The 27968-nt window shown below is 35.4% G+C and overlaps 1 protein-coding gene across 10 annotated transcripts in view; it reads left to right on the forward strand.

The window, feature by feature from the left end:
* The first annotated feature begins 207 nt into the window (after nt 1-207).
* The window catches only part of Elavl2 (ELAV like RNA binding protein 2), a 152212-nt gene continuing 124451 nt past the window's right edge, over nt 208-27968 (forward strand). For 3 of the 10 annotated variants that reach the window (XM_048783540.1, XM_048783545.1, XM_048783550.1), the window contains exon 1: nt 24254-24790. Coding sequence is in view for 2 of the 10 variants with exons in the window: in XM_048783546.1 (XP_048639503.1) it covers nt 293-319 (27 nt within the window). In the remaining 8 variants the exon portion in view is untranslated. Of the gene's footprint in view, nt 320-24220; nt 24791-27516; nt 27881-27968 lie in introns of those variants that run through there. The other 7 variants (XM_048783546.1, XM_015492522.2, XM_048783533.1 and 4 more) reach the window with 4 other exon arrangements.

A 27968-nucleotide genomic window follows, 5' to 3' on the forward strand; every position in this document is an offset into this window, starting at 1 on the left:
GGTGGTTTTAAGCCGGTCCTTGGTCAAAAGGCGCCTTGTATCAATTTCCCCTCCAACCACGCAACTCTCCCTTTTACCTTTTGTTTTATTAGCTTGGCTTTTTCCACCCCCTCCCCGTCCCTGTTATGATCTGAACCCTGCGTCTTGCTCTGGGGTTTGATTGTGCATTTAAATGTAATTCTGATTGGTGAATGTTCTCTTCTTTTTGTTGTGATTACTAGAGATACTTTAGTCCTGCCTTCCCAGTTCTGCGCCTTGCACAAGCAGTTTTGAAAAATTAAGTGCAAAAAGCATGACAAAGCAATATGAGGTTGCCCTGGTAAGTGAACTTTTAAACCAAAAATTACCATTTCTTCTCGTATGCTTGGTTTGTGGGTGGCTTGAAGGGAAGTCCTCACACACAAAGGGTTGGGAGCTGGGAGGAAGGATGATATAAGAAACAAACAAAAAACAGTACTTCTAATTTTGTTTTTCTCCTGTGATCATTAAACAAGTTTTGTGTTTATTTGATACTATTGGGATGGTAATAGACTTGATGCATTTAAAGTGGGTGAGAGTTGCCAGTCAGCAGGGGAGAGGTGCACCGGAGGGAGAGGAAGGGAACTAGGTTATTGTCTGGTTTCAAAAGAACCCTGGAGCTCTGACTTTCTGAACTTGGCACAGAAGCCAGGTCATTCCTGCTAGAAACCCTAAAGAAGAAAAGGAACAACGGGGTCACCCTCCCCTAGTACAACTATCTCTGTGTCCTCACCTGCACCGGAAGATCTTTCCTTTTCTTCTTCATACTTCCTCAGGTAGCAACATTAGAACCCATTCTTCTTAGACAAATTTTTAAATGCTGAATGATGATCAAATAATACTTTTGGAAATTCATTGTGGTCTTAAAAGGAATTGCTTATTACCCTCCTTACCACTGCTTATTTCTCTCCCTAAACCTTTTAAAACTAAAGTGTGCAGATTACTTTAGGCATGCTTCTTCAACATCCTCTTTGGATCTTTTTTTGTTTTAAAATAGGAAGTATATTCCAGGAAAAGATTTCTGAGTTTTGCTCCTTTATCTCATTCATTTTCTGAGAATAGCTATTCAATGTGATATTTGTGGCAAAGCTAACAATTCCAAGTCTGATGAAAGGCCCAACTTTTGCTTTGGAGAATTCTAAGTTGTTTGGATAGATCTGCACTTTTAGAGAAGAATTAATAGTGCTCAGTGTCCTAAAACTTTTTCTTTCTGTGGATCTAGTTGACTTTCAACTTATCTGAGGCTGTTGCCATGGAGATGCCTGGGATGCCCTATATTGGAATGGACCTGCACAGTCTCTGATGAGGCAAGGCCATCTAAGTTTTCAAATTAGAAGGATAGGATTAAAAACAAAAATGCCCCCTAGAAGGGATTTATTTTGCCAAGCCCATTCTTAACATTAATTTCTATATGTGTAGTTATGATTGCATATGCCTATGGTTCTCAATATCTATTCTAAAATATTTTTAATAATTATGAACTTCCTATGGTCATAGGAAACAAATAACATTACAATAAAAAAATCAATATATTTTAACTTATTTTAACAACTTAATTCTTGTCTATTCTACAAAAAGTTATTGTCACTTACTAGCAAATAGCACAGAAAAGTGATGCCTTATAAAGTCAGTTTTCAAAGTTATCAAAATTGCTTTTAGTCTTTGGTATTTTCAATTACCATCCTTAACAGTGTTTTCCCTTTGGAGTTTCAAAACCAAATGCCCAACTAACTTATTGGTACAAGAGGAATCAATTCAGTAAAACTTGTGAAAAAAGTCTCAAAAAGAGTTTGGATTAGAATATCTGTATTTTATACATTTGTAATGTAAGAATTTTAATAGGGAAGTTTGCTTTCCTTCTGATTTTAGACCACAGATAGTCAACTAACTGTGTCATTAACTATATCATTCATTTTGGACCATACTGCTCGACTATCATAGCTATTTAATTATGTAATTAACCTTGAACTATATTAATACTATTTGGGGATTTTTAAATACACTTATTTAACTGTATGTACACAATATTAAAAATAAGAATTCATTATCTATTATTGCCTTATAAGTAAATATATGCCAGGTACATATGTAAAATTAGATTATTTTAATAGTTTGAGAAAATATCTTTAGTCAGTTATTCAGTTACACTCAATCTCAAATAAGCACTCAATTTTAGGTTTTTAATCTACATATTGAAAATATTGTTCCAGTTGAAGATGCTCATAAAAATAATTATTTAAAGTAAATTTGATAACTGAAAGTTATCTTCTAAGTTATAATTAACAGTACATGTAGTTTATTTACTTTAAAAGAACTTAAAACTATTTAATGTCATACATTCCTGATTCTTTCCCTCACTAATATGATTCTATGCCAATTTTAGGGTTGTAAATAGTCTCAATATGGAAAACTCTTCATCTCAGATTATAATATTATAATCTATTTTTCTAGAAAGTATAAATATCTTAATATATCTTTTTATACAGAAAATATAGATGTTTTATTTAGATGTTTTGGGCACATTAGAAATATAGTGACCATGTCCTGATATTTTCCCTAAACTGCAGTTCATTATAGTAAGTTTTAAAAATAGCAGAAAGCTTATAATGTTTATAATAACAAAATTGTGTTTTGAATTAAGTAGTACTCTCCTAGAAATACTCATTGTTTCACATAACATTGACTTCATTTGAATAAATAGATGTTTATATAAAAAGGAGAAAAGTAGTGAGTTGTGGGTGGGGCGTCCAGGTTATCTAATGTTATGTTACACATTTGACCCTTTGTACCATATCTAGGCCTTGAGATGTTTCTGTGAGCAGAGGCAAAAAAGAAATGACTGAAGTAAAATTATTATTTTAAAAATGCAAAATAGCATTCATTTATTATTTCTAATTAGTAGTAAATATAATGTGTACCTTATATATAAAATACATAATCTAAATAGCTGAAAAGTTAACTTTAATAGTTAGCATTTGTCATTATGTTATCTGTCAGGATTCAGTAACATAGGTAAGTACTTTACACACACACACACACACACACACACACACACACACACATACACAATCTCAGTTAATCTTTCTAGTGTGTTGACTTTGCTTAGAAACTGAACAGTTAGGATCAGACAGCTCATAAACCATGAAGAGAAGATTTGAATGAAAATCTGACTCCAAACTTGGGTCCAAAATCAAACAAAATGAGAATCAAATAAAAGAAAAATATAAAATTGTTTGCTAGATTAAAAAAAAAAACCCTTCACTTAAACCCCACATAATCTCCACAAACTCTGATTACCTATTAATCCTGGTACTTTGCATGATAAAATATTTTTGAAGAAAATTTCTCTCACAGAGATATCCCTAATTATATCCCGATATTGGGTTTGGATACACTCACCTGGGTTGGCTAGTTATTTCTCTTTTGGAACATTAGTTGGGGAGAATTCATTGCATTCTCCATCCCACCCCAAAAAACAAAAGAAGAAAAATATTAACTCAATTATAATGACAAAAGTATTTTAAAATAAATACCAACAATGCTCACTTAATGAAAGAAAAAAATCTAACTGTAAATCCAGTTTTCCTTAAAAAGGAACTTAAATAAGCAGAGTGATTGTTAAAAATTCTACCAATTTAAATGAGTTGTAATTTTTATCTTAAAGACTTCAACTTTATGAATATGCTAACATTTGCTAAAGTAATAAAATGTTATATGATTTTATAGGTAGCAAATATTTGATGACTTTTTACCATAATATTTACCTTCTAAGTTAGAATTTTTCTTGTTGTATTTATAATCAATTACTTTTCCCCCCAACCATTCAGTGATTAAGGACTCTCTGCATTTTTTTAAGTCCTCATTTGATGAATTAAGAGAAATATAAATACAGAAGGTGATACAGAAAATTAAAAGCTTCACATGGAAACCTACTATCTCATTTCTTTTTAAACATTGATGTTGACAGACTCTAATAAATACTGAGGAAACAGCCTTTTCTGTTAAGATGCTTTACTTATCCATTCATTCATTCATTCATGCATTTATAAAATCTTTGGACCTGGAAGATTAGGACATAGATATTCTATGACTCCTGTTTATTTATTAGCTTAGATCTGCAAAAGTAGAGATGTTAGGATTTCATCAAGATAAGTCAAGCCCCTCTAAGTACCAATGAATAAATGTTAAAGATATCCTTTACATTCTACCGACACCTGTTCAGTATTTCACTTTCACCTGAGGAGAAATGAAAGCACTCAGAATAACTATCTGTGCTTTATGCAATAAATGGGCTCCTGACTTGTTTTGTGTAAATCTTTATTTTTTTCCTGATTGATTTACTTTTTTTTAGAAGTGCTGAGAGCTTGTGCATTTTAAAAAAGTATTTGCATTAATGATCTTGTTAAGTGAAGAACTTTTTAAAAATTGATTCATCCATTTTGTAAGTTTCAGATTTTTCTGAAGTAAAATCATTCAGATCTACCTATTTAACCACATTACTATGAGAGTAACAATAAGTGTTTTTTTAAGTCAGATAATTTTGAACTTTTAAGTACCATGATATAGAATGTGAGGCTTGAGTGTTAAGTTCCACACTGTTCTAGTGATGAATTATATATAACAACTCTGTTTCACTTTGACATTGGAGCAAAACACCTGAATTTTACCCCCAAGAAACTAATTTTAGTGGCTGCCTCATTAAAAATGAAGTTCAGGCTCAGTTTTAAGTCATGGTTAATAAAATATTTATATAATTTTCAGTTTTATCCTTGATTTGCAAATTTATATTACATTATGATGTACCAAAATCAATGACTGCATCTAGATATTTTCCTTTCCATTTAAATTTGTCCAAAGTACACAAATCTGTCTTTATAACTAATAAATACATGTAAATATATATATAAAAAGTTATGTTTGCATCATAATGAAGCAAAAGAGAAAAGTTATTAAAGCAGTTTTTCAGTTTTAAACTTATGGGATAATTAACACCACAAAACTAAATTGTAACTGATAAAAATGTTAACCATATTTATTGTTAGCTAAAAAATACAGGAATATTTTAGAATACATCTATAGAGTCTATTTTCTTCTACTTCTCCATTATTTCTTTCTTATAACTTCATACAAAATTATAAATTAATAGGAAAAATATGAACCATGTTTAAGTCAGAGGGGGAAAAAAAGGACCTTAAGGAGATTTAACATGGTTTTGGAATCCCTCAAGCTATGCACCTCATTATTCCTGTAAATTTTTTTGAACATGAAATCATTGTATTTTGTGGTAACAGTGAACTTATGTGTTGTGGACTTTCACAGCTTCTTAGAGCATGAAGGGTTACAAGGAAAGGTAACTTAATATCAACTAGATATCACTACACTTGACAGACATTGATAAAAACTGAGAAGGCAGTGTTAATGGTTTCAATTTTTTAAATTAGGGATTATGAAGTTAGTAAAACCTGAGGTCATTACCATTAAGAACTAAACACTCAGCTTTTTGAGTATTTACATAAAACTAATAATAATAAATATAAAGAGCTGATTAACATTATACATATTTAATAAAATCTCAAAAATTACCACTATCCCTTGTTAAAGATAATTAGCACTAAGATTGCTATAGAAATCTAATTTGAATTTCTAACGTCTAGTGTTTACTCTATCACCATTATATCTGATATCATGGCAAAGAATGGTACTTACCGTATGTTTGATTTTTGCCATGAGTACCATAACATTTTGATGTCTCTTGGAGTACACATGAATAATATACTTCACTCAACAAACATTGTATGATTATACTTTTAGGTTAGGCATGATGCTAGAGACTGGAAATGCCCTGCTTAAAAATGGTTGTGTTGCCAAGTAATGTTCAGGCTGCATATGAGATAGACATGTCAACAAAGGTTATATGCATTGAGATAGTCAGTATTAGAAGTATGACTAAGATGTTTTTAGACCATAGAGGAAGCTGTCACCAATTTGCTTGTAATTGGTATTCATGTGGAATTTAGGTAGTCTCCTCAGTGGAGGTGAATTTTTGCATACTGACTTTGTGGGGTTTTTTTTTCATTTTTAAAAAATGTAGTAATAGATCTTCAGATAATATTCAGAAAGATGAAATCTGAATTTTTTTCTCTTCTTTACATTTTGATATGTATTTATGATGAGGGAGAACAGGTTTTCCATGTAGGATGCTGAGTGTTTCAAGATTCATTAGTGTAATTTCTCAGATGCACTGCCTTTGATAAATGTGCACAGCCGGGAGAGCCTTTAATATATTGATTATGTTAGTGTTTAGTTGCTAGTAGCATAATGGATAAAGCCAAGGCTCCATTTTTATTCTTCCATGTTCTAAAAAAAAATACACCACACACACACACACACACACACACACACACACACACGTATCCTGTAGATTGTATAAAATATCAAAAGCAAAAGTAATTAAACACTGTAAATGCTGAGGGAGATTGCCCGTGAACTGAGCTAAAATGAAAAAGGGGAGTGATAAAGAGGTTATTTGAGAGGAAATGGTTTGAAAATGTTTTAGAATAGGAAAGAAAGTTCTGCTTCATAACAATAAGATATCACCTAAAATGATTTCACCTTTATATTACTTTCACATTTGCAATGGAGAAGGGAAGTATTTTTCATCTGAAATGTTCCTTATTTATGATCAACTTCATAATTATTTTCTTAAACCCCAAATGTATGTAGTTTTACTGTGAAAGCCCTTCACTTCACAGTGATTAGAACTTAGTGTGAATATCATTATGTATTTTGTTCTCTGATAAATGTGGCAATACAGTTTAACTCGTTCTTGCTGGGATTCTCTCCTTGGCAACAATTTTTTTATTTCCCTGTGTTCATTTTTTAGGAAAATCCTCTCAGCATTGTTATATGTATTATTTTATAGGAAGGAAGTATGTAAAATACACTTGAACTCGTTTTACTTGTGAATTTGAATAGCATTCAGATTAGAATGATTTCCCAGAATTTTGTAGGCTTGCCCAATCCAGCTGTATATTTTATATGCTAATGTAAATTCTATTTTTGTTCCCCTTGGGGGTTTAAGTGATTATAATTGTTGCTCTTCAAAAGCCAAACAGATGATGATTGCTGCTTCAGGAGTATACCAAAAGAAACTGGCTTTCATTAAACCTGCTCATCCACTTCATAATTATCTCCATTTTATCTAGCTAAGAAGCAGGAAAAAATGGCAAGTACAGTTCATTGAAGCCAGCTCAGTTATTTAAACATCGCTTTATTGAACTAGCAGGAGGTGTTAAAGTAGGGGGAATGTTTTCATTCTAATACTGATATGTAGCCAGTGGCCCAACTCAAGAGTTAGTTGAGCATCAAATGCCAGAGGCCACAGAAAATGAAAGGGGAGATATTTTGAGCTATTCTGAGAGGAGTCCTCTAGTGGATACAATAAATAGTACTGCAGTGACAACTATTCTAAAATATTCTTTTTTGCTTGTTCTCCTTCCTATAAGTTCGAAATGGAGTTATCAATTTAGTATCCACTAAGAAAGACTCAGAAATACATGCTAAATGAAATGGGAGATTTCCTATAGAATGTGGGGGAAAAAAAGAGGGTGGGGGATACTGAAAATTCTACAAGGAGGCGAAATCCTGAGATCAAGAGTCCTTCAGGGAGTTCTTGTGAGCAGTGAGCTTTATGATCCAACCATGGCTCAGAAAGCAAATTCTCATGGAGGCTGGTTTTCCTCAATATCTCTCCTACATGAGTGACACAGTGGCTCTGAGTTATCTGTTCCTTACCCCTAGGCTGGCTTTGGAGTTAGGTTGCACTAAAATATGTTTTTGACCATATATATTGCTGGCTGTCCTCCTTGAACTCTTTCCCAGGGGAATATAAAAGTGTCAGAGCCAACAGCTGTTCAAACTTCCAGCTGTGAGAATGTAACTCTGCTGGTTGGAGAAAAATTCAGAAAGGGCTCTCCCTCTAAAATTTTGAAAGAGCCATATTTTAGAAACCAAATTCTCTTAGTTATAACATTATTTTCATAAACAGCAACCAAAGAAATGTAAGGTTTCATTTTGACTATAGACTTTCATTTTCATGTTCTGTGATAGTTGAGCCAAGTTTCAGACAATTTCACTTACATTTTAACATAGGGTTGTAATCTTACAACTCGATTTTAAAATTTTTGGAAACTCACATCAAAAAGAAAATCAAAACTTTTCTGTAATAATAATAATAATAATAATTTTTTAACAAAAGAAACATGGACCTGACAGGATTTGGGGTAATTTACTAGAGAGTTGTATACATTAATTTTTCTCTTTCAATTCCTATGCCATAAGAATAAAATTTTTTCAGCATTGATATATGTATTTTGTTTTTTGCTTCACAATAATCCCAGGAATTAAGAAAAGCAAATGTTGTTTATATATATATATATATATATATATATATATATATATATATATGAATGTTGTTATATATAAAAATCTACAGTTTTAAAACCAGAATCTGGGCATATCAACCCCTTTTATCAACATCTTAATCAACATCTCCTTGATCTACCCACAGCTTGCCAATTAATGATTTTGAATTATATCTAGACTGCAAAGTCTTTTCTAAACCCTGAAAGTAGAATGTTCCCAAGGACTATGTATTTTCCCAGTGATCCCCTAGGTAATCTATGAAATTTGCATTTTTCCATCCTGGGCAACAGGATATCAATGGCTTGTTCTCTGGAAACCCTACATTAAAAACTACCTGGTGGTGTGGCAGCTTTGGAATTCCTGTGTAGAGATTTGCTTGGTTATACAACACTCTAGTTTCCTACCAACAAGCCCTACAAAAGCCATAAGTCTGAGAAAATACCTGCTGCACCTAGACCTGTCCTAGATAAAAAATGATGAAAATTACCTAATTGATTTTCTCACCTCACCATCACTTTCTTGTCTTACATCTAGGACATAACTGTGCTTTGTTATCCTAAGCTTGTGCTGCCCCTGTTACTGACATTGCTAAAATCAAGCTCTGCTAGGACAATATCTCTTTCCCTTCCAAGGTGACAGGTTGTTAGTCTAAATACATTAATTTCCGTTAATGGAAAAATATTAAGGAGAGTTCTGGTTGTGGTTAATTAAAAGTTGTTACTAGGGAAAATGCCATCATTTTTATAAGACAGTTCTTGTGAGTAACTTGTAGAATGATCATGACAGGCGAACTATTTATTTTTCTGGTAGTTTCTTAACTGCATATTATCTCTTGAGCTCCATCGCTGAAAGGATTGCTTACTTATTTTAAAGTAGGACAATTAAAAACAAACCAATAGGAATACATAACTCAGAAAAATTTGATTTGGTAGTATTGGATTATCTTTCTATGGCTTCAGTAGACGTAAAAACTATAAATAGAGCACACTAAAATCTATCTTTCTCAGTGGAATGACGGTAATATCACAGGATTATCTCACATATCTGTTGCTTTATTTTACTAACTGGAAATTCTGGAAAATCACACATATTCTGTGACCTCACAGCCATGTAAATGTAAATAAAATCTTATTAAGATATTCCAGTTAAATTTCTTTCAGCATAACATGAAGTACATATTTGGCAACTATTTGAATTAATCTACTCAACAGAGAACGCTGCTGACTCAAAATAGTTCCAGCCACAGTTTATTTTAACTCCATGTTAACTGAGCAATCTGTCCTGAAAAAAAAAAATCAGTAGTTTTTGTTTACTTTATATTCTTTTTTCATCAGGATCATCTTTGGAGCTTTTATAAGCACATTTACTTAGACCTCACCTCAGAATTACTAGCTAGAATCTCCCAGAGTGGAGACTAGGCATATATACTTGAAAAAGACCTCCATGGGTAGATACAGGCATGGATGCACAGCTATGTGTGAGAACCCTGGGGCTTCCTTCTCACCAGTTCTATCATTCATTGACTCTATGGCAGGCACTTTCCTGAGTGCTTGACAAATGCTCTTTCACTTAATGCTCACAGCATCCCAAAATGTGACTATTATTTGTAATGCCCATTTCACCAAATGGAAAACTGAGGCTTAGAAAGGCGGGGCAAAATGCCCAAAGTTGTATATATATCAAGGACATGGGAGAGGCAGAACCAGAATTCATGTCTGCTTGAATACTTTTAACTGTGACACCCCTGAACTTAAAAGCCTTTTTAATATACAGAGAGAAAATGTATGGCTGTATTTTATAGCTGTAATTTCCCACCTAGAAGCTTCAATTTTGCTGCTTTGATTACCATAAGAATATCCAGAGCGTACAGAGATTGTTTCATTTTATAGCCTTAAAAGAGAGTCACTATTTTCGTGTGAAAAGAGACATGGTCTAATAGGTAAACAATACTTTAAAATTATAAGTAAAATGTTTTGCTTTCTTTGTATAAAGGTCACTTTCTACATCAGTTCTTAATTTACAACTCAAGGAACTGCCATAATTTCATTGCAAAAATTATTCAGATATGTGACAATGCTGGAAGGGCATGATTTTCCTTCCAGGTTAGTTCCTTATAAAAATATTAACACTTGTCTAAAATCATTGCTGATAAATGCAGTTTCCAGAGTGGACTATGCAATTTTAAGATTTGTTCTTTCTGATTTAGGGCTGACACCAATATTTAGAATAGTGATGACTCATGGATAGGACTGAAATTTGTTTTTCATGGGTTTATACATTTTTCCCCTTGAATTGCACCAAAAATGGTTTTTTAATTGGCTTTAACTCATGCCCAATAAATTGGATGAAAATTGATTGCCGCAGTCATGTTTGGTTTAAAATTATTCAAGACTGCGCCATGAGTCAAATGAGTGCATAAGTGAAGGCAGTGGCACTTTATGTCCTCTGTTTATGACAAATAGGGTTTTTTCAAAATGGTCATAATTCCTATTTAAAAATTAATGTATGTCTTCAGTTCTTAAAGCTTAAAATATAGTAACATAACACATGAAACACATCTTAGGATAAAAAAGTTTCTCTTTTTTGCTGTTGTTTCTTAGTACCTTGTTTACCAGTTCTTGCAACACCACACATTTAATCATAATAAGCTTTTAAGATAGATATAATACCTAATAGTAGCTCTTATTAAACTCCTAACCATGATATTAGAGTATTTCTAAATAGTAAAATGAAATAAATGAAAATGTTTAGTGACTGCATCATCCTGTAGAGTTGAGACAGTGTGCCAGTTTCCCATTCTCTGTAGAGGCATTTTATTTATTTATTTTTGTAGAGTGATTTTAAAGATAAAAATTAAGTGATATGAAAATTGAATTAACTCAGGTGACTGTTTAGGACACTGAAATAACAATTCACTAAATGCTGCCTGTCAGGAAGCCAGTTTCTGTTCTAATTCATTATAATTATTTATTGTACTATGGTTTTCATTTACTTATATGCCATAGAAATGTAAGCAAATCACTTTAAAGACTTTTCTGGTTGGTAAGGAAGGTGAATTTTATGGGATTCTTGAGTGACTAAGGGAAAGTAGGTAATTAGGAAAAAGAAATAATTAAATAAAAAGAATATTCTTTGACCATCATAATATGGATTGGCAGTAAATGAAGGAAATAGTTGATGCTCTTGTATCCAATTAATATTAGGTAATTCTGATAGGTTAGGGTAATTACTTCTGATATTGTAGTCTAAGAAACTGGTAGGTCAATTTCTGAGATTTTGTCATATTGCTCTGTAATGTTTATTTTTTATGTGTTTAAATCTCAAGGCTTGTTTTTGTAAGTAAATATTATTTTGTTTATAAAGCATAAAGCTCCAGGGCTGTGAATCTGACCCCACTCTGAATCTAAGTCATCTTTTAGGAGGTCATTGGTCCTTGCCACCCAGTATCTAGCTACTGCTCCCACCTGGTGGCTATAAGAGCCTGAAGCTTGAACTATAGAGGTTCTTTTTTTTTTTTTTCTGTCAAAACACAAACCTACATGTTTTGCTGATTTGTAAGAAAGAATGAATGCTCAGAATTTTTACAAATGTAATAATGCATAAATATAAAGGAAATAGTAACCATAAATTTCATATCACTAATTACTTCAAAATAGCCACTGTTTAGTGTTCTAGTGAACACCCTTTATATGAGGTTAAATAAGCTCAATAATTTTTCATGAAAAATCTTCACATATTATTAAATAATAAGTACACTATCCTTTTTAATGTCTTTATAAATGTTTACTATATGATAATAATACAGGTCAATAAGTTGACCTCTTAAAATATATAAAAACTAAATAATTAAATCTCTTTAAACCCAAAACCAATATTACCTGGTTGCTGGACATCCTAGGAAATCTTATATTTCTCAAAATCCTAGCATGTTTGATCTGAATCATTTTTAAAAAGCAGCTATCAATCTTATATCTTTTCCATTTGTCAAGATAAGTGGCATGGCAAGACATAAGTATGATTATTTCTGATGTAAAAAGAATTTTGTCTCTTTATGTTAACTGTCATATCTATTTTCTTTATGGTTCTGTTCTCTTTTACTTATTATGTCATCTGCTGTGTATCTTTAAAGTTACTGAATTTTACATCTAAAATTACCTAAGAGGTAATCTAATAACTAGTAGTTAAGGACTTGGCTCCTGGGGACAAACTGCTACAAGTCAAATCCCAAATCTGTCCATTTCTAGTTACGTGATCATGAACAAATTACAGTGTCCTTAGTTTCCTCATCTGTAAAATGACAGGAATATTGTGAGGGTTAACTGACTCGGTGCACCTAGAGAATTCAAGTACTTCCTGGCACATTGCACACATCACCCATTATCATTGGGATTACTAATCTAGGTTTCTGTGATGTTCAGTCAGAGTGCTTGCTGAAGGGAATCAGCTAGTTAGTGGGAGAAATCATGCTAGGATTCATGTCTCCTTAATCCCAGCCTAGGGATCTTTGCCTAATGACAATATTTGTCTTTTCACAGCAGTGTTAAAGATCTCCTTAGGCACAAAGATACATTTGAGGCACACCACAGCTCAGCAGGGACCCTGCCCCAAAGTTTCTGGTTCCCTGTTCCTCTCCATCATAGCCCTCTAGACTTGTTGGCATGAAACTATTATCTGAACAGAACCGTGTCATTTCTACAGTGCCTGCTATTCATATTTTGACCATAAAACACTTGCATTATTATTGTAGTCATGCATCCCTCTTCTACAACTGTCAGTCTGTCCTCTATCACTATATTATATGATTTTCCCTCTCATTCCAAAAGGTCTTGAGTTTTAGACAAAAGCTCCTCAACCCTGTTTACGTCTTGGATCTGACTCCTGAACCTTTGAATCTCTTCCTGCTTAGCAGTTAAAAAATTCACAGTTGTCAATGGGTATAACCTGTTTCTGGTAACTTTGCATCTGAACTTCCGTTTGCTGACTTTCAAAGCCAGCATATGACTTGACTCTACTAACAACCTGTTACCCTCTGTTTTCCATTCTCCATTTCCTCCACTGTTGACAGCCTGGTCTTCTGTACCAAAACCCTTCAGTTTTTACCTCTGAACCTCCTTTTGTTTGCTCTGAACACAGTCTTCTAACCCAGCAGAGTAGACTTATATGAAAAACCTTTAAAACTGAGCACTGAACACTGTAATATATATACATATATACACACACATATATGTATATATTAATATCTTCCTCTTGTATACTGACCTTCTAAAGAGGTTCAAAATTTTGTTTATTCTTTTGCTATGACTAATATGGAGACACATCTCTTTTAGTATTCCTTTTACATCTAGAGAATATTAATATTCTGGAAAAAAATCAATGTTCTATGAGTTAAATAATGAGTACTGACATAAAAGGAAGGCTTTTCTTTTTATTGTCTGTACAAGGAGTCTAGAAATATCAGCAAGAGAAAAAAAGAAATTTCACAGTAAAGTTGTGTCAAAATAATTCAAGGAAATGTCTATTTGTTACTCAAAAAGCTTAAACAGTCTGTAACACCATTCATTTATGTTACAACTTTCAACTTGTGTTTACAAAAACTGACATTTCAAACAACCATGTTCTCTAATTTCTTATGCTAGAATGACAGTGACCAAAGGAATATAATATTATTTCTAGTACAACACTATCCTCAGCCTCAAAATGCACACACACATATATATATATATATATATGCTCCATCAGAGAGAGAGATTTTCCACTTAATCATATCAACAAGAAGAGGTAAGGGTAATTGGTGTGAAATGGCAATAAACAAGAGCATTGGCTATTCTGTGTGTTTGCATAAGTGGTTATTCCTGGGGTTAATTATACTTCCTCATAGAAATTTGGTAGTCACATGACTGAGCGTGACCTTAAATAGGTTAATCTTATCAAGTTAAGACACTTTTAGAATGGACACAGATGCCTGTTGAAACTTAAAAATACTAAGTCTAGCAGGGCATGGTGGCACACACCTGTAATCCCAGTGGCTCCAGAGGCTGAGGCAGGAGGATCCCGAGTTCAAAGCCAGCCTCAGCAATTTAGTAATGCCCTAAGTAACTGAGGGAGGCCCTGTTTCTAAATAAAAAAGTAAAATTTGGGGATGTGGCTCAGTGGTTAAGTGCCCCTGACTTCAATTCCTAGTACCAAAACTAACAACAACAACAACAAACCCATTAAGTTTGTTCCATTGTGACTTACAGTGAAGCAAGACCTCCAAAGTTTATGATTCATTCTTTAATCAGGCTACAAATATTTATCTTCTTCCATTTCACTTATTTACTGATAGTTCACATCTATAGCTGCCTCTGTGCCAATCCGTAGTAAAGCAAGCCCAGGAGGAAATTGCAAAACTATAAACTATAAGCAAGATTTAGTATTTTTAAGTGGACATTATTAGTTCTACATTGTTTTGTTTAAAACAAACAAAAAACTATTATAAAAATCTGTTTAAATAGATTGCCTTTATATTCCTTTGAATATTTATTTTGATAGATTTTTCAAGTATAGACAACCTAAGAAATAGAAAACTCAACCTGAAAGCACTAGTAGCCTATGTAATAAGTAGCCAAATATGTGTGTGTGTGTGTGTGTGTGTGTATGGGAAATGTGACAAGGACATTAGAAGTGATTTCTTTTAATGCTATAAATGATCAATAACTTTTAAAATCTTGCTTTAGAATTAACACAGAATGGTAAATTAGAATAGATAATGTATATATGCATAAAATTGAAAAATATGTATCTTGATATAAAATAAAAAAATTTAATTTGATTAGACTGTGATGATATATTTTTGACTCAACTTGATTTCACAAATAATTAACTGAATTATAAACTACATTTAATGTCAAACACTAACATCTGAGTCTAAAGTAACAATAGCCATAATTAATACCAAAGAGAATAAAAGATTACAGGAAGACCAACATTCAGAAACTGCTCTCTACTTCTATTCACCTTAGAAATGTTGCCTAAATTCCTAATGCCTAAGCTGTGCCCCTGAAAATGAGAAATAATTTATGTCCTTCCTTACCTCCTGAGGTTACAATGATAAATATGTAAAAGTGCATTGAGCTTTTTGTGATAAAAGGTACTATAAAAATCTAAGGTGTTTTTATTATTATATCAGTCAAATGGGATCTCAGACTCAGTTCCTTTTTGAAGATCCACAACATTTTATGGGAGAATCATGAAATTGTATTGGGAAATATATTGAAGTCACATAACAAGGCAGACAAAAGATTTTATGTTTCCTGGGGCCTTTGAAACTTGGTTACAATTAGAAATGTGAGAAGGTATTTATCATAGACTATGCCACATAGGACATTAATGAGAGCAAATTAAAATATTTAAAAGATTATGTAAAGGCAGGAATTCTAATTCTGGCTTCATCAAATAATGTGTTAAGATACCATTTTGTTTCCATAATTGTAGTTATCTTGTATTGGTTCTTCCTCCATTCTAAGAAGTTTGATTATTTTAACTTATGATTACATTTAAACTCATGCTGAACTTAAATTGATAATTATTATTATCATTTTATAGATCAGGAAACCAAGGATTAGAAGTGATAAAGTAGGGCTGGGGATGTGGCTCAAGCGGTAGCGCGCTCGCCTAGCATGCGTGCGGCCCGGGTTCGATCCTCAGCACCACATACAAACAAAGATGTTGTGTACGCCGAGAACTGAAAAATAAATATTATTAAAAAAAAAATTAAAAAAAAAAAAAAAAAGAAGTGATAAAGTAACTGTCCAAGGCCCTACAGTGGTGGAGTCATGTTCAAATCCACGTACATCTGAAGTCAAAGCCCAGGCTCTTAACAATTTGCAAAACTGTAACTCCTAGAAGGGTAAATTTACAGTGTCTATTTAAAATAGGGTTGTTTTTTTTTTTTGACAAGCTGTACTATTAAAAACTTATAGAAATAGTATACAAAAAAATTAGAAGGAAATGCAATAACAAAACCCAAACATACTGTGAATATTTTGTACATTCACTGGGCTATTTAAACCTCCCAAATTTTCCTTTTACTGGGTCTTCCTGAAAAGTATTCTGATTTGTATTAAGCTTTTATTGTCTCTTGTCTAATTCTATCATTCTGGCATATTATAAGCACTCAAAAGGTGCTTGAATCAAATTGAAATGAGTCTTTTATCAAAAATTAGGAACAAATATTTAGAGATGGGAACTGATTATTGCTCATTTGACCTCTGATGATAAACATAGCATCTGGAAAGAAACAATTAGTTATGTCTGATATTTTGATAATCAAATTATTATCAGTTATACACAAAAATATTACAACTTTTGGATTGTTCAAAAGCTTCCAATATTGTTGCTTTTGTATACCATAGAAAGGCTCTTTGCCTTAAGTACATACTATCTTATTTCTTCAGAGAGGAATTAATAATAGAAAATATTTTTTAAAATAAATTTTACAGTTTTGGGTATTTTATCATTTTCATCATTTACAGTAAATTGCTATGCCTTTAGAAACTGGATATATCATTCATTTGTGATAACAAAAGACAGGAATTGTTTTTATAATAATTTCATACTAAAACATTTTATTTAGAATCAGGAAAATATTTAAAGTTGTCTTTTAGTTTTGGAAAGCTATAATAAGCTATATTCATGAAATATCTTTTTTTCACATTCCACGCTATAAAACTTAGTGAGAGTGCATATTTTAGTTTTTAGGCAAATTCATCTTCAAAAAGTTACTTTTTACTGCATATATGAACAAAGAATAGTTTAAGCTGTTTATTGTGTATATATTTTCAATTTGATAAAGGAAAACAAAAATAAAATTATAGCCTAAGGGTTCATTGAAGGTGATAATTCAAGCTTGTTTGAGAAATATCAAAATTCAGACTTGTCAGAAAAATATCTTAAGATTATATTATAGTGCCCAAAATGCTGGAATTCATTAAAAGAACATTTCTTAAAATGCTTTTATAGTAGTCATTATTTAAACAAATATAACATTATGGAAAATGACAGTATGGAAAGGAAAACTTAGCTTACATAACCACAAATTTATTTCTCATTAAAGGGTGCACACAATATTCATTCACACATACAGTTGAATTAAAAAAAGAAAATCCCAAACACCTGTTTATTGTTACATGCTATAAATGATTTTCACATATAACTATTCAACAAAAATGTCTTTGAGATTCTGTCTTAATGACATATTTATTTGCTTCCCACCCTATGATTGATCAAATGATTTCAGAATTTGAGATTATTTTTAATATATCAAAATAGTTTAACAATTACTGAAACATGAAATAGAATTAAATTGTTCTCACCACTTCTTCCAACAAATTTATCTTTAATTTTTTTCCATACCTGAAAGTGATTTAAATAGCTATAAAGCAACAGCTATGTGTATTCTAACATTAATTTAAGTTTTGGGGTTAAACAAAATAAGAATTGAATGATTTTTTAAAAAAAACTGTATTAACTGTGTTGCCAGCTGAAGGTACCTTTTTACAAATGTTCCTAAGACAAAATAGAAATGCTGTGTAAAATGTAATACAACCTCTGATACACATCACAAACAAGCACAAATGAACTTGCAATCAATCCACTTAAATGCAAAGAACAAGGTACAGTACTGGGTCACTGGTAAATCAAGATGACAACATCACTGGCTATCTGCTGGTAATTTTACATATTAAATTTGGGGGTTAACATTTATTCAAATATTGCATAAAATATTTCAAACCTCATGTTTATAAAAGCAGTAGAGGATGGTGGATATAAAACATGCTATATGAATCAGGTGGTGTCAGGAAACATACTTGGATTTGAGGGGTTCCTTACTTACCCTATTATAATGACCTGGGTAAAGGGGAGAGAGAGTTGAAATATAACTGTTTTTACTGTAAGTAGCTAAGTAGACTCTTTTGAAGTTAACCACTTATGCTATTCTAAAAATCACCCTGAACCCCTCCTGAAACCCAGTCACTTCAACAAATAGGCCAGATTAACTTTGGTTTTGAAAACTCCTGTATCCTGTTGATTTGTTTTTCTTAAAATGGAAGGAAAACTTTGGTGTCCCTTTGGGATCCACTTGGACTGCCCCCATTCTGATAAACATAATATTCCCTTTTATGCCACATTGGTTAAAATCGTTTCTTCATCTCTATAATGCCAAACTTCAAACAATTTCAAACTTTATTTTTTGAAATTGTTTATTCATGGTAGTCATGATTAGGAATCCTGGCCATATGCCGTGTCCTTTTCTTCTCCTTGTAGCTTTCCCTCCCCAAATAATTTTTAACTCTGTGGGCTCTTTCCTCTCACTGTTTTTACTCCCATATAAACAAACAACAAACAAACAAACAATATCCCCTTCCAGGCGCCCCCTCTCTGCTTGCTGAAAGCATTTTAATGACAGTTTACTTTAGCGGTCTAACAGCAGACTGCTGCCTCTGCCACCTGAATTTCAATTTCTTAATTTACAGCCCAGATAAAACAGAATGGAGCAGGATCTGGGCTGCTCTCTACATTGGGTTGGCCTTATCAAGCGTGAAGTTTGGCGCATTGCAAACCTATTCAAGTGATTATCTGTTGAGGACCTCTGGAGCCATCTCCATCTCTGCAGCAGGCTGATAAGACAGCTGTTTCTCTAGCCGCGGTGTCTCCCCGGGCCTCAGTCTTCTTCTGATACAAACTCCGCCTTTGTCACCGTGCCCCGGTGCTGTCACTTGCTCTGTGGGGCAAGGGTTTGATCTGAACACACGTGGGGGGCAAAGTGTGAGTGTGTGTGAGAACAGAGGAGGGAGGAAAGAGGATGGAGAGGGCAGAATGAGGGAGGGGGTGGGGAGAGGAAGAGTTAGAGACCTGAGGGATGTTGGGGGCAGGGCGGTGTGCCGGGCGCAGTTGATAGCTCTGATTGACTGGTTGCTCAGCCCGGCTTTATTATTTCAAATTAGACGTGCATCGCACACAAGTGGAAACATAAATCTTCAATATAAGAGCGAGCCTCGGAGCATCGGAAGCAGAAAAACCGTTTCTTTCCAGGTCCCGGTAAAGGGACCCGCGAAAAGACTGATTGCTACCAGCTGAGACAGATGGTTTCCTTTAACTTTGGAAACTGCTATTTTTAATTACTTGTATTAATTTTGCATGAGACGTATTGGCTTCGAGAGGAAGCTTAGAGAAGGCTCTTAACACTTTAACCAAAGAACCGGACACACTGCTTTGATTTGCCCTTTCCCACCTCCAGCTTTTCTTCACCCTCTCTGGGTTGCCTAGATGCCCCTTTGCATGCTAGCAGAGACGTGTGTTTTTCCTCCTAAAAGCTGATACTGAATAAAAGAGGTGAGGAAAATCCGAGGACATTCATAGGAGCTTTTACGTAAATGGTCATCTATCCGAGGCTGCAGATATATTTTCAGAGACATTTGGGACACGTGCAACAGATCTTAGTCTGAATATCTACAGGCAAACCATCTAAAGGAGACTCATGCAAATTTTGCCAATAAAAAAAAAAAAGTGTGTGTGTGTGTGTGTAGGGGAAGGAGTGACAAATTAGACCGGTCTGCAAGGTTTTGTGCCACACTACATTTATTTATTTATTTATTTAACATAAGAGATAATTCACGTCTTTAAGTGTAAACGGCAACGTCAGAATTTAGGAGGAATTCTCGTTTGAGTGTGCGTCTTTAGTCTTTTCCCTGGAATAGGAGTTTAAGTACATAATGTAAAGAGAAAGTAAAGGATGTTTGATCCTGCTTGCTGCCGCCCTGGCACTGTCCCTTATGGAAATGTTTGCAATATAAAGGGTCATTTACAAAACAGTCATAGACACTACTCACCTTTGGATGAAAAGACTTTGCCCCTTTGCCTGGCGGGTGAAAAGAACTCAGAGAATACTGGGGGAGGGGAACAAGAGTGATCCGGCAGGCGGTCTTGCTTCCTTTCCCATTGGTAATTTCGAGGATATAAAACTCTGGAGGTTTATCAGACTTTTCGAAGACTACCTGGATTTGCATTTATTTTGTGTGAGCACTTTGATGAAAGACATGCTCATCCAGGCAAGCGAAATGTATGTAAAAGAGGATGACAGTAGCAGGTGCCCTGTGAATTCGGGGCTCCAAGTCTCTTGGCGGTGGTTGGTCGTATGGCCGAGTCCTAACAAAGTCTCAACAAAGTCCGTGTTTCTACAGAGTAGGAGGGTGTCTTCCTCAAAATACAGTGAACCCAAGAAATGCTGTTTCCGTGTCTCACAAGAAGGGACAGAAAACACTGTACCAGGCTTAGTGAACTTTTATGCAGGCAGGGTCTGCTGGTCTCTGTCCATGGTGCTAATTCCTGCCTTATTCTCTTACCGGGTTGCCAGGGTCTATACTAACATTGGTGTCAATTTTCTCTACAACTTTTCCTGTTTTTTAAACTGTAGGAGGAAAGTTAACATACTACTTTCAGAAGAATAAATAAAAGGGTAATTATCAGGTTACATAACATGTACATTTCTTAGGCAGGAATTAAAGCATTACATTCCCAACATTATCAAAACAAAACACCCAATCTGCCCAACAAACTAATGCAAAATATTTTCATTCATCTAAGAAGGTGTACTGTTTAGAAATTTCACTCTGAGCCTAACATTGTAAGCTCATTTACTCAACTTGTTTTTTTACTTAAAAAAACTCACATGTAGTTTATAGAACCCTTTTCTATAAAATATTAAAATCTCTCCCCCACCTTCAGAAGAACTAATGTGAGTGGGTTATTTATCTTAAACAATATTGTTCATAATAGCTTTAAATATCCCTGAGAGGGGCTGTTATTTTGCAAAGAAACTTCAGTAAAATATTCAATTGAATTCATTACTTTTCAGCTTTTGAGAACCTTTTTTTTTTTTTTGGCAACTTTATCCACATCAAACTTTTCCCTAAGCTTTCAGTGGTTCCCTCAATCTTTCTTCTTTCTGCTGCAATTCAAAATAATGCCTAGGACTTTGAAGATATGTCAGAGCTAACATGTCTTAATCAAAACAGATATCTTTTAAATGCTTTTCTAACGCAAGTTCAGATGCTGTGGATAATTCTTTGAAGGAAGGGTTGATTGCATTTTTGCTTAATCTAGAGTGAAATGTTTGCACATAGCCTTCCTTAGTTGTAAGAAGTACAGTACATGTTAATATTTCAGACCATGACGAATGAATTTCAAAGTGAAATCTATATCCAGATATAATTTTTTAAAAGTGGTTGTATTTAACTTTTATTTTTAAAAGTTAGAAAACTACATGTTGCTTATGGTTATATCTGTCCACTTAAAGATTTTCAAAATTTAAAACGTCTGTTTTATTTAGGAAATAAATTAATATTTTAGGATATTTTCAGTTTCTTAAATAATTAAAATTAATTTCACCTATAGAGAAAAGACATGTGGAAGGTGACAATATTTTGAAAATATTTCTCTGACTAAAATGAAAAAGAATATGTGTATACACACATACTGAATCTACAGAATTTAGTATTTTGTATTTGAATAAACAAGTTTATAATTTTCCTTGTAGTATTTTTACATAACACACATGCTAGATTTTCATTACTTCATACCACTCATAGCTTTTGATCTCCCTATTGTTTTGGAAAACACAGCATTGTAATCTACCAGTCTTTCCAGTGGAGATTTCAACACACACATACACACACATTTACATACACGCATGTACTTACATCAAAAAGTAAAACAAAGCATTAGTTTCCACCTAGTTAGAAGGCATTTATATAATATAATGGTAGAGATTTTCTTTACAGTATTAAGATTACATGAACACATGCAACTAACGTGGTAACAACCTAAAAGCATGGTAAAAAGGAAAAAAAGACAATTCACTTCACAGATAAGTCTGATGAAATAAAATAGTATAAACTTTTACCCAAATTGTATTTATTTCAGAATTATTTCTTCGTACTGAGCTGGGGGTGCAGGGAGAGATTGAAGGAAGATGACAACAAGCCCAGTCTTCTGTTATTCATACATCTATTATACATAGCTATGATCTGTTTTTTTCTAGACCCTTGACTCCATTTCTTCAAACTGCATTTCCCCTCTCCTTCTTCTTGCCCTGAGTTTTACCCAGGTTTAGAGAATTGTTTTAAATTAAAATTAAGACCCCAAGTGCTGTTGTTATATAAAAAGTGGGGATGGGGGTTAGGGAATCATAATTATAAATGCTAATTACAAAATAACTTATTCAGGCCTTCTTTCCCAACCCCCTGTGATTGTTATGCAAAGTAACAGAACTCAGACATTGTTATACACGTCTATACAGGAGATAAACAGATCCTCTGTTCTTTGCCATTAATCATTTATCAACACTCAAGGACACTCATAAGGAACACTGATTTACTTCTCACTTCCAAATCATTTTGCTCTCTTACCATCTCTCTTTTTCCCCTCCATGACACTCCATCTTCCTGCAATCTTTAATTCTTACCTGTGCCTTCTCTCTCTCCGGCATTCTCAAAGCAGCGACTAGTAGTAAATAAACAGGTAAAGGAATTTGTTCAGAAAGCATGTGCCTTTAGAGAAGATTTAGCACATTGTTTTTTTAAGAAATGTAAGTACTGTCTAGGAAGTTGGCACTACCTTTCAAGATTGAAAGTAGAAATTCTGGCTGGAAAGAACATAGGTCAAGTGAATATCGTCTCTACTTATACATCACTACAATCCCAAGAATCTCACTTGCACTTAGAAGAAGAAATAAATGTCATGAATAAAACACTGTATTCAAGTCTCCTGAATGTTAATAAAATATGGGGTTCTGATAAAGCAATCTTCATCTACAAAGCAGAAATGTTGACAGCACTTGGTCTTCTGGTTAAACTTTCTAAATTTTCAGAGAAAGAGCCTTGGTAAAGGTTCAACTATCTTTACTGTCAGCAATACACGTGTGGTCCAAGAACTGTACTGGCAGCAAATGCAGAAGAGTGGCTTATTCTAATTTTATATACAACTGTTCTTTTTGAGAGTCATCATACACCCTCAAGTCAAGGATCTTATTTCTACTCAGTACCTGTTTTCCTGGACAGGATGTTTATTCTACCCTTTTCTATTCTGACATGAAGTGAAAGCTAATTCAAACTGTGCAGCTTTATTTGAAAGCATTTTTTTTTTTTTTACTTCTTTCTTAGCCCTAAAGAATGTGTTTTTAAAAAGAGATATCTGCAACATGCATATATTAAAATAGAGAAATACATACAATTGCCTAATATCTCATACAGAATACTGGAACACAAATTGAAAAAGGCATGCGGGCAAGTAATGGATGTACATTCATCCTTTTCACTCAGATCAAAGAGAGTGAGCTCTCAATGACTCATACATACCGAACAGAGAGTTTAATGTTATAAAGAACTATGCCAAAGATGTAGCAGTGATGGCAAAGGAAATGAATCTTTCGGAAGCAGAACGATTTAAGAGGAAAGGAGATCGTGCCTTATCGCAAACTCTGATAGTACAGTTCCAACCCTCCCACGTTGCTCTCTCCCCATCTCTCTTTGCTTCTTGCATTTCCCTTCGCCGCCAGTGTTAAGTGTGTACCTCCCCGCACAACTTACCTTGAAACGGGACTCCATTGAGCTCTCCAGAGTGACACAAGCTCGTAGCCAATCGTATCACGCAGCCTCTTCTGGGCGGAATCAATGGGGGCAACTGGACCAATCAGAAACCTGGAGCAATAAGCAAGTTGCGTTGTGGCACGACTCGGCGTATACTTCCGCGCGTGCTGCCCGGGATAGGAGCCTGGCAGAGCAGCTGCACACACGGCAGTGCGGAGGCAGAGAAGGGGTTGGTGATACGGTGCTATAAATCTGTGGTCCAGTCCACCTCCCTTTTAAGACGTCCTCCCCCCTTATTTCTCTTCTCACTTAGAGATGCAGCAGCTTACTCCTGTAGCGACCTACTAAAAAGCAACAAGGAGAAAGACATCGTCTTTTTGAAAAAAAAAAAAAAAACGTTCTTTCGTCTCTTTTCTTTGTTCCTTGGTTTGTTTTTCTTGCCCCTTTTTGTTTAGTTGAACGGCAATAGGAGGATAGTCTCTCCGTCTTTTTAAACTCTTTTAAGTTCCCCCTCCCCTTCATATTTTTTTTTTCACCATTTCTTTTAGCATTGGACTTTGGGGTCGAAAGCATTTCTTTTTATTTGCTTCTTTTAAGCCGAGCACAGTTTAGGTTTCGTGCTGTCTTAAGAGAACTATCCAGCAGCTTCTTGCTCATCCTTATTGGGAGAACTGCACCGTTACTTTAAAAACACACATACACAAAAACCTTAAGGGAGAAAGGTAAGTTTCGGTTTGGTTTCTTTAATCATTAGTTGCAGCGATGTGCTGGCAAACCCAGAAAACCTGTAAGTGAGCGGAATACAGAATATGAAGTTAATTGCACATGTTTGCCTCATTTCAAAGCGGTTGCTCTGCTTTTTAATTCTGGAGAGCTAGACTAAAAGACAGTGGACGCATGCTTAACATACTGAATGTTCCAGGATATTAATGGCAGAAACTTAAGTGGTAAATGTGGCCAGGGTAGAGCAGGGGTACAATGGGAGGCTGGATGTTGAGTGAGCTTCGGGATGGAGGTTGGAAGTTCGTTTCGTGGGAAGAGAGGGATAACTTAAGGGGGATGCATGCCTCTACTTTCGGAAAGGAACCGGAGGACCAAAGAAGCTTTAGTATCATTAAAGGGAATCAGAAGCCCGGACTTACAGATTAGACTAGAGGGGAAAAAAAAAAAAAAAAACAAAAAACAAAACAAAAACAAACAAACAAACAAACAAAAAAAAAAAACTGGCTTAATTGCATTAACCAGATAGCATGTGCTGGGGAGATGGGATTGCCAGATGGAATTTAGATGCTGCACAGGCAGCGAGTTGTAGTTGACTGAAAAAAGTACATGCCGCCTGAGGGCTGGGGCTGGGCTGGGGCTGGGGTGGTGAGAAGCTGTCAAAACTCGTCTTTGCTAGGTATGCGGGATCTAATTCACAGATGCCAATTACCGTAATTCAAATTTAAAAGAAGATAGTCAATTTGGGGCGGAATCTTTAAGCCTGTACCGGATATGAGATTCCCTTTGTTCAGAAAAGCGTAAATAAGATCCTTGGAGCTGTGTCTGTGAAGTGGCGGCTGCCTGGGAACCTCGCTGTGCTGGTCGCTGGGAAGTGGTTTCCAAGCCCTGTCCTTGGTCCTACGCGGCTGAGTTCGCCTTCGGGGAAAGGGGGAACCCCTTCGCAGCCGCTAGGCTTTGCAGCCACCCCAGGAGCCAACTCGGCTACGTAGCCCTCACCCCCTCCTTACCGCTCCCCTTCTTCGAATAGCTATTGTTAAACTGACGCTGGGAGAAAGATGGTTGGGAATGAGAAGCTGGGCATACAGGCATACGGTTCATTTTAACTTTTGTGATCTCTCAGGGTTTAGGAGAAACCAGCTGGCTTTCTACTGCGAAAAAGCGAATTCCGGGTAGACATGGGAAAGGTGGAGGATGTTTATGGGGCGGGGAGGGCGGGGGTGGTGTTGGATGGAACGAGGTGCTGGCTTTGCCTAAGAGAAGTTTAAATTATTGGCACGAAGGGGTGTGGGTGAGTGTGTGAGTGAGAGTGCCTTTGAGGCAAAGGATGGGAAAATGTGCAAAGCCGGCTGAGGTTAGTTTCTCCTGCTCTCCACCCCACCCACCCTGTAGTTTGGAAAAGCCAACCCACTGCCAGCCTCCCCTAGACTGGACTCTGTCAAAGGATGGTGGGGGCGAGGCATGACAAGGTGGCAGTGCCCACGATGGGCGCTCCGCGGCAGACAGGACCTCGTGTGGCCATTGTTGCTTAATTTATGCCCAGCACGTTGCTACGTACCCACCTATTTCACGTCTGTAAAGAATTAATAGGAAAGCTCTACAACTGGCAAATCGGGGGTTGGATAAGTTCCCCGTTTTCCATTTTCAAGTACCGGTTAGCAAAACTGATGTGGAGACCGGGTATTTTCTCTTGTAATTAAGCTGCAGGTCTGGCTTTACTGTGGTGAGGGTGAGAGAAATAGTCAACCATTTAGTATTTACTCTTGACACTGCTGGACAGGGATGGATGTCTCTGTACTTCCTCCCCGAAATGCATGGCTTCTTTCCCCGCCCCCACCCATGCACGAACACTCAGGTTGTTAAGATTCTACACCTTCAGTTCTTCTCCACATCCCTATTTATTATACCTCTCCCCAGGAAGGTGGGGATGAGAGATGAATATGTTTTATTTCATAGGCCTACAGTATTGACTGCAGCCTATAAAACGTAGGCTTAAAATGAAATGGGGGAGGGAGTAGTACAGAGTAGAAAGTAGTAGCTGAAGAAATTGTTTTCCTAATTGAAAATCAATTCTTAAAGGTCAGAAAAAGGGTGTTTGTGTTTTGGGAAACGGAAGTGTAGGAAATCTGTCTGGGCCCATAAGACTTCTTTGTAAAATGGCTTCTTTAATGGGACATTTGAGAGATCTGTCAGAATTTGAGCAAAAAATTCCGCAAAAAAAGGTCAAGTGTTTTAAAGTCATCTTTTATGGGATTCATTTTTACAGAAAAACTATTGCTCTTAGTTTTTTTCTGTTGTTCCTTGAGTCTGTCTTAACAGCGGGCCCTTAATGGCTTCTCCTTCCCTCTTCCAACCTAGTGCTTGGGCATCCCGCTTTATAAAGCTAACCTGTTCTGGAGTTCGACACGAAAATCAAGACTAGACAGAAGTGGTTTGGGATACTTGGGAAATTGTTGAGAGAGATGTCTCCCCTAACTTGAAGAAGATAGCTTCGGGAAGTAGGTTGTAGAACATTCTAAGAGTTTTGGGTTCGGACTGGCAAATTAGGTAGGCCTATTTTCGCCTAACGTTTGAAAACTGGCATCTTGTCAATCCTGCCTGCCCAGGAGGGGAATATTATAATTAACTGTTTAGAGGGAGGTCAAAGAAGCGCAGGCGCTTTAAGTAGTTTTCCCAGGAACCTACACAAAGTCAATTAAGGTCACTTAATTGTAGATCTGTTTTGGGGTGACACAGAAATGCTGATATAGAACCGATTAGCTATTTCCGGTGTTCCTAGTCTGGCTTCCCAAAATTGAGGGACGGCCTGTCTCTGTTTCGTCCATGGTTGAGTCCCTATTTTACTATGCCTGATTTGACTTCGCTTAAGAGGGTAAATTTGCCTTCCCCACTCCCGCCCTGGGTTAGAGAAATCCTCCTCCCTCCCTTCCCGCCCCGCCCGTCGCGTGGGGGCGGGGAGCGCTGGGCGCCCTTAGCGGACCTTGCTGCATCAAACCCGCATCATGCCCTTGAAGCTGTAACCTCGGTCACGTTCTTGCAGCTACTCAGTCGCCCACTGCTCAGTTCCTTTCTCTTACCTCTTGCAATTTCAGGTAGGTATGACAGGTTATATATTAAACGTAGTTTTTTTTTTTTAAACTTAGGGAGAAGGGTTAAAAAAAAGCCTTTGCTATATATATA

The sequence above is a fragment of the Marmota marmota genome, unplaced genomic scaffold (genome assembly GCF_001458135.2).
Source record: "Marmota marmota marmota unplaced genomic scaffold, marMar, whole genome shotgun sequence".
NCBI classification, from domain to species: Eukaryota; Metazoa; Chordata; class Mammalia; order Rodentia; family Sciuridae; genus Marmota; species Marmota marmota.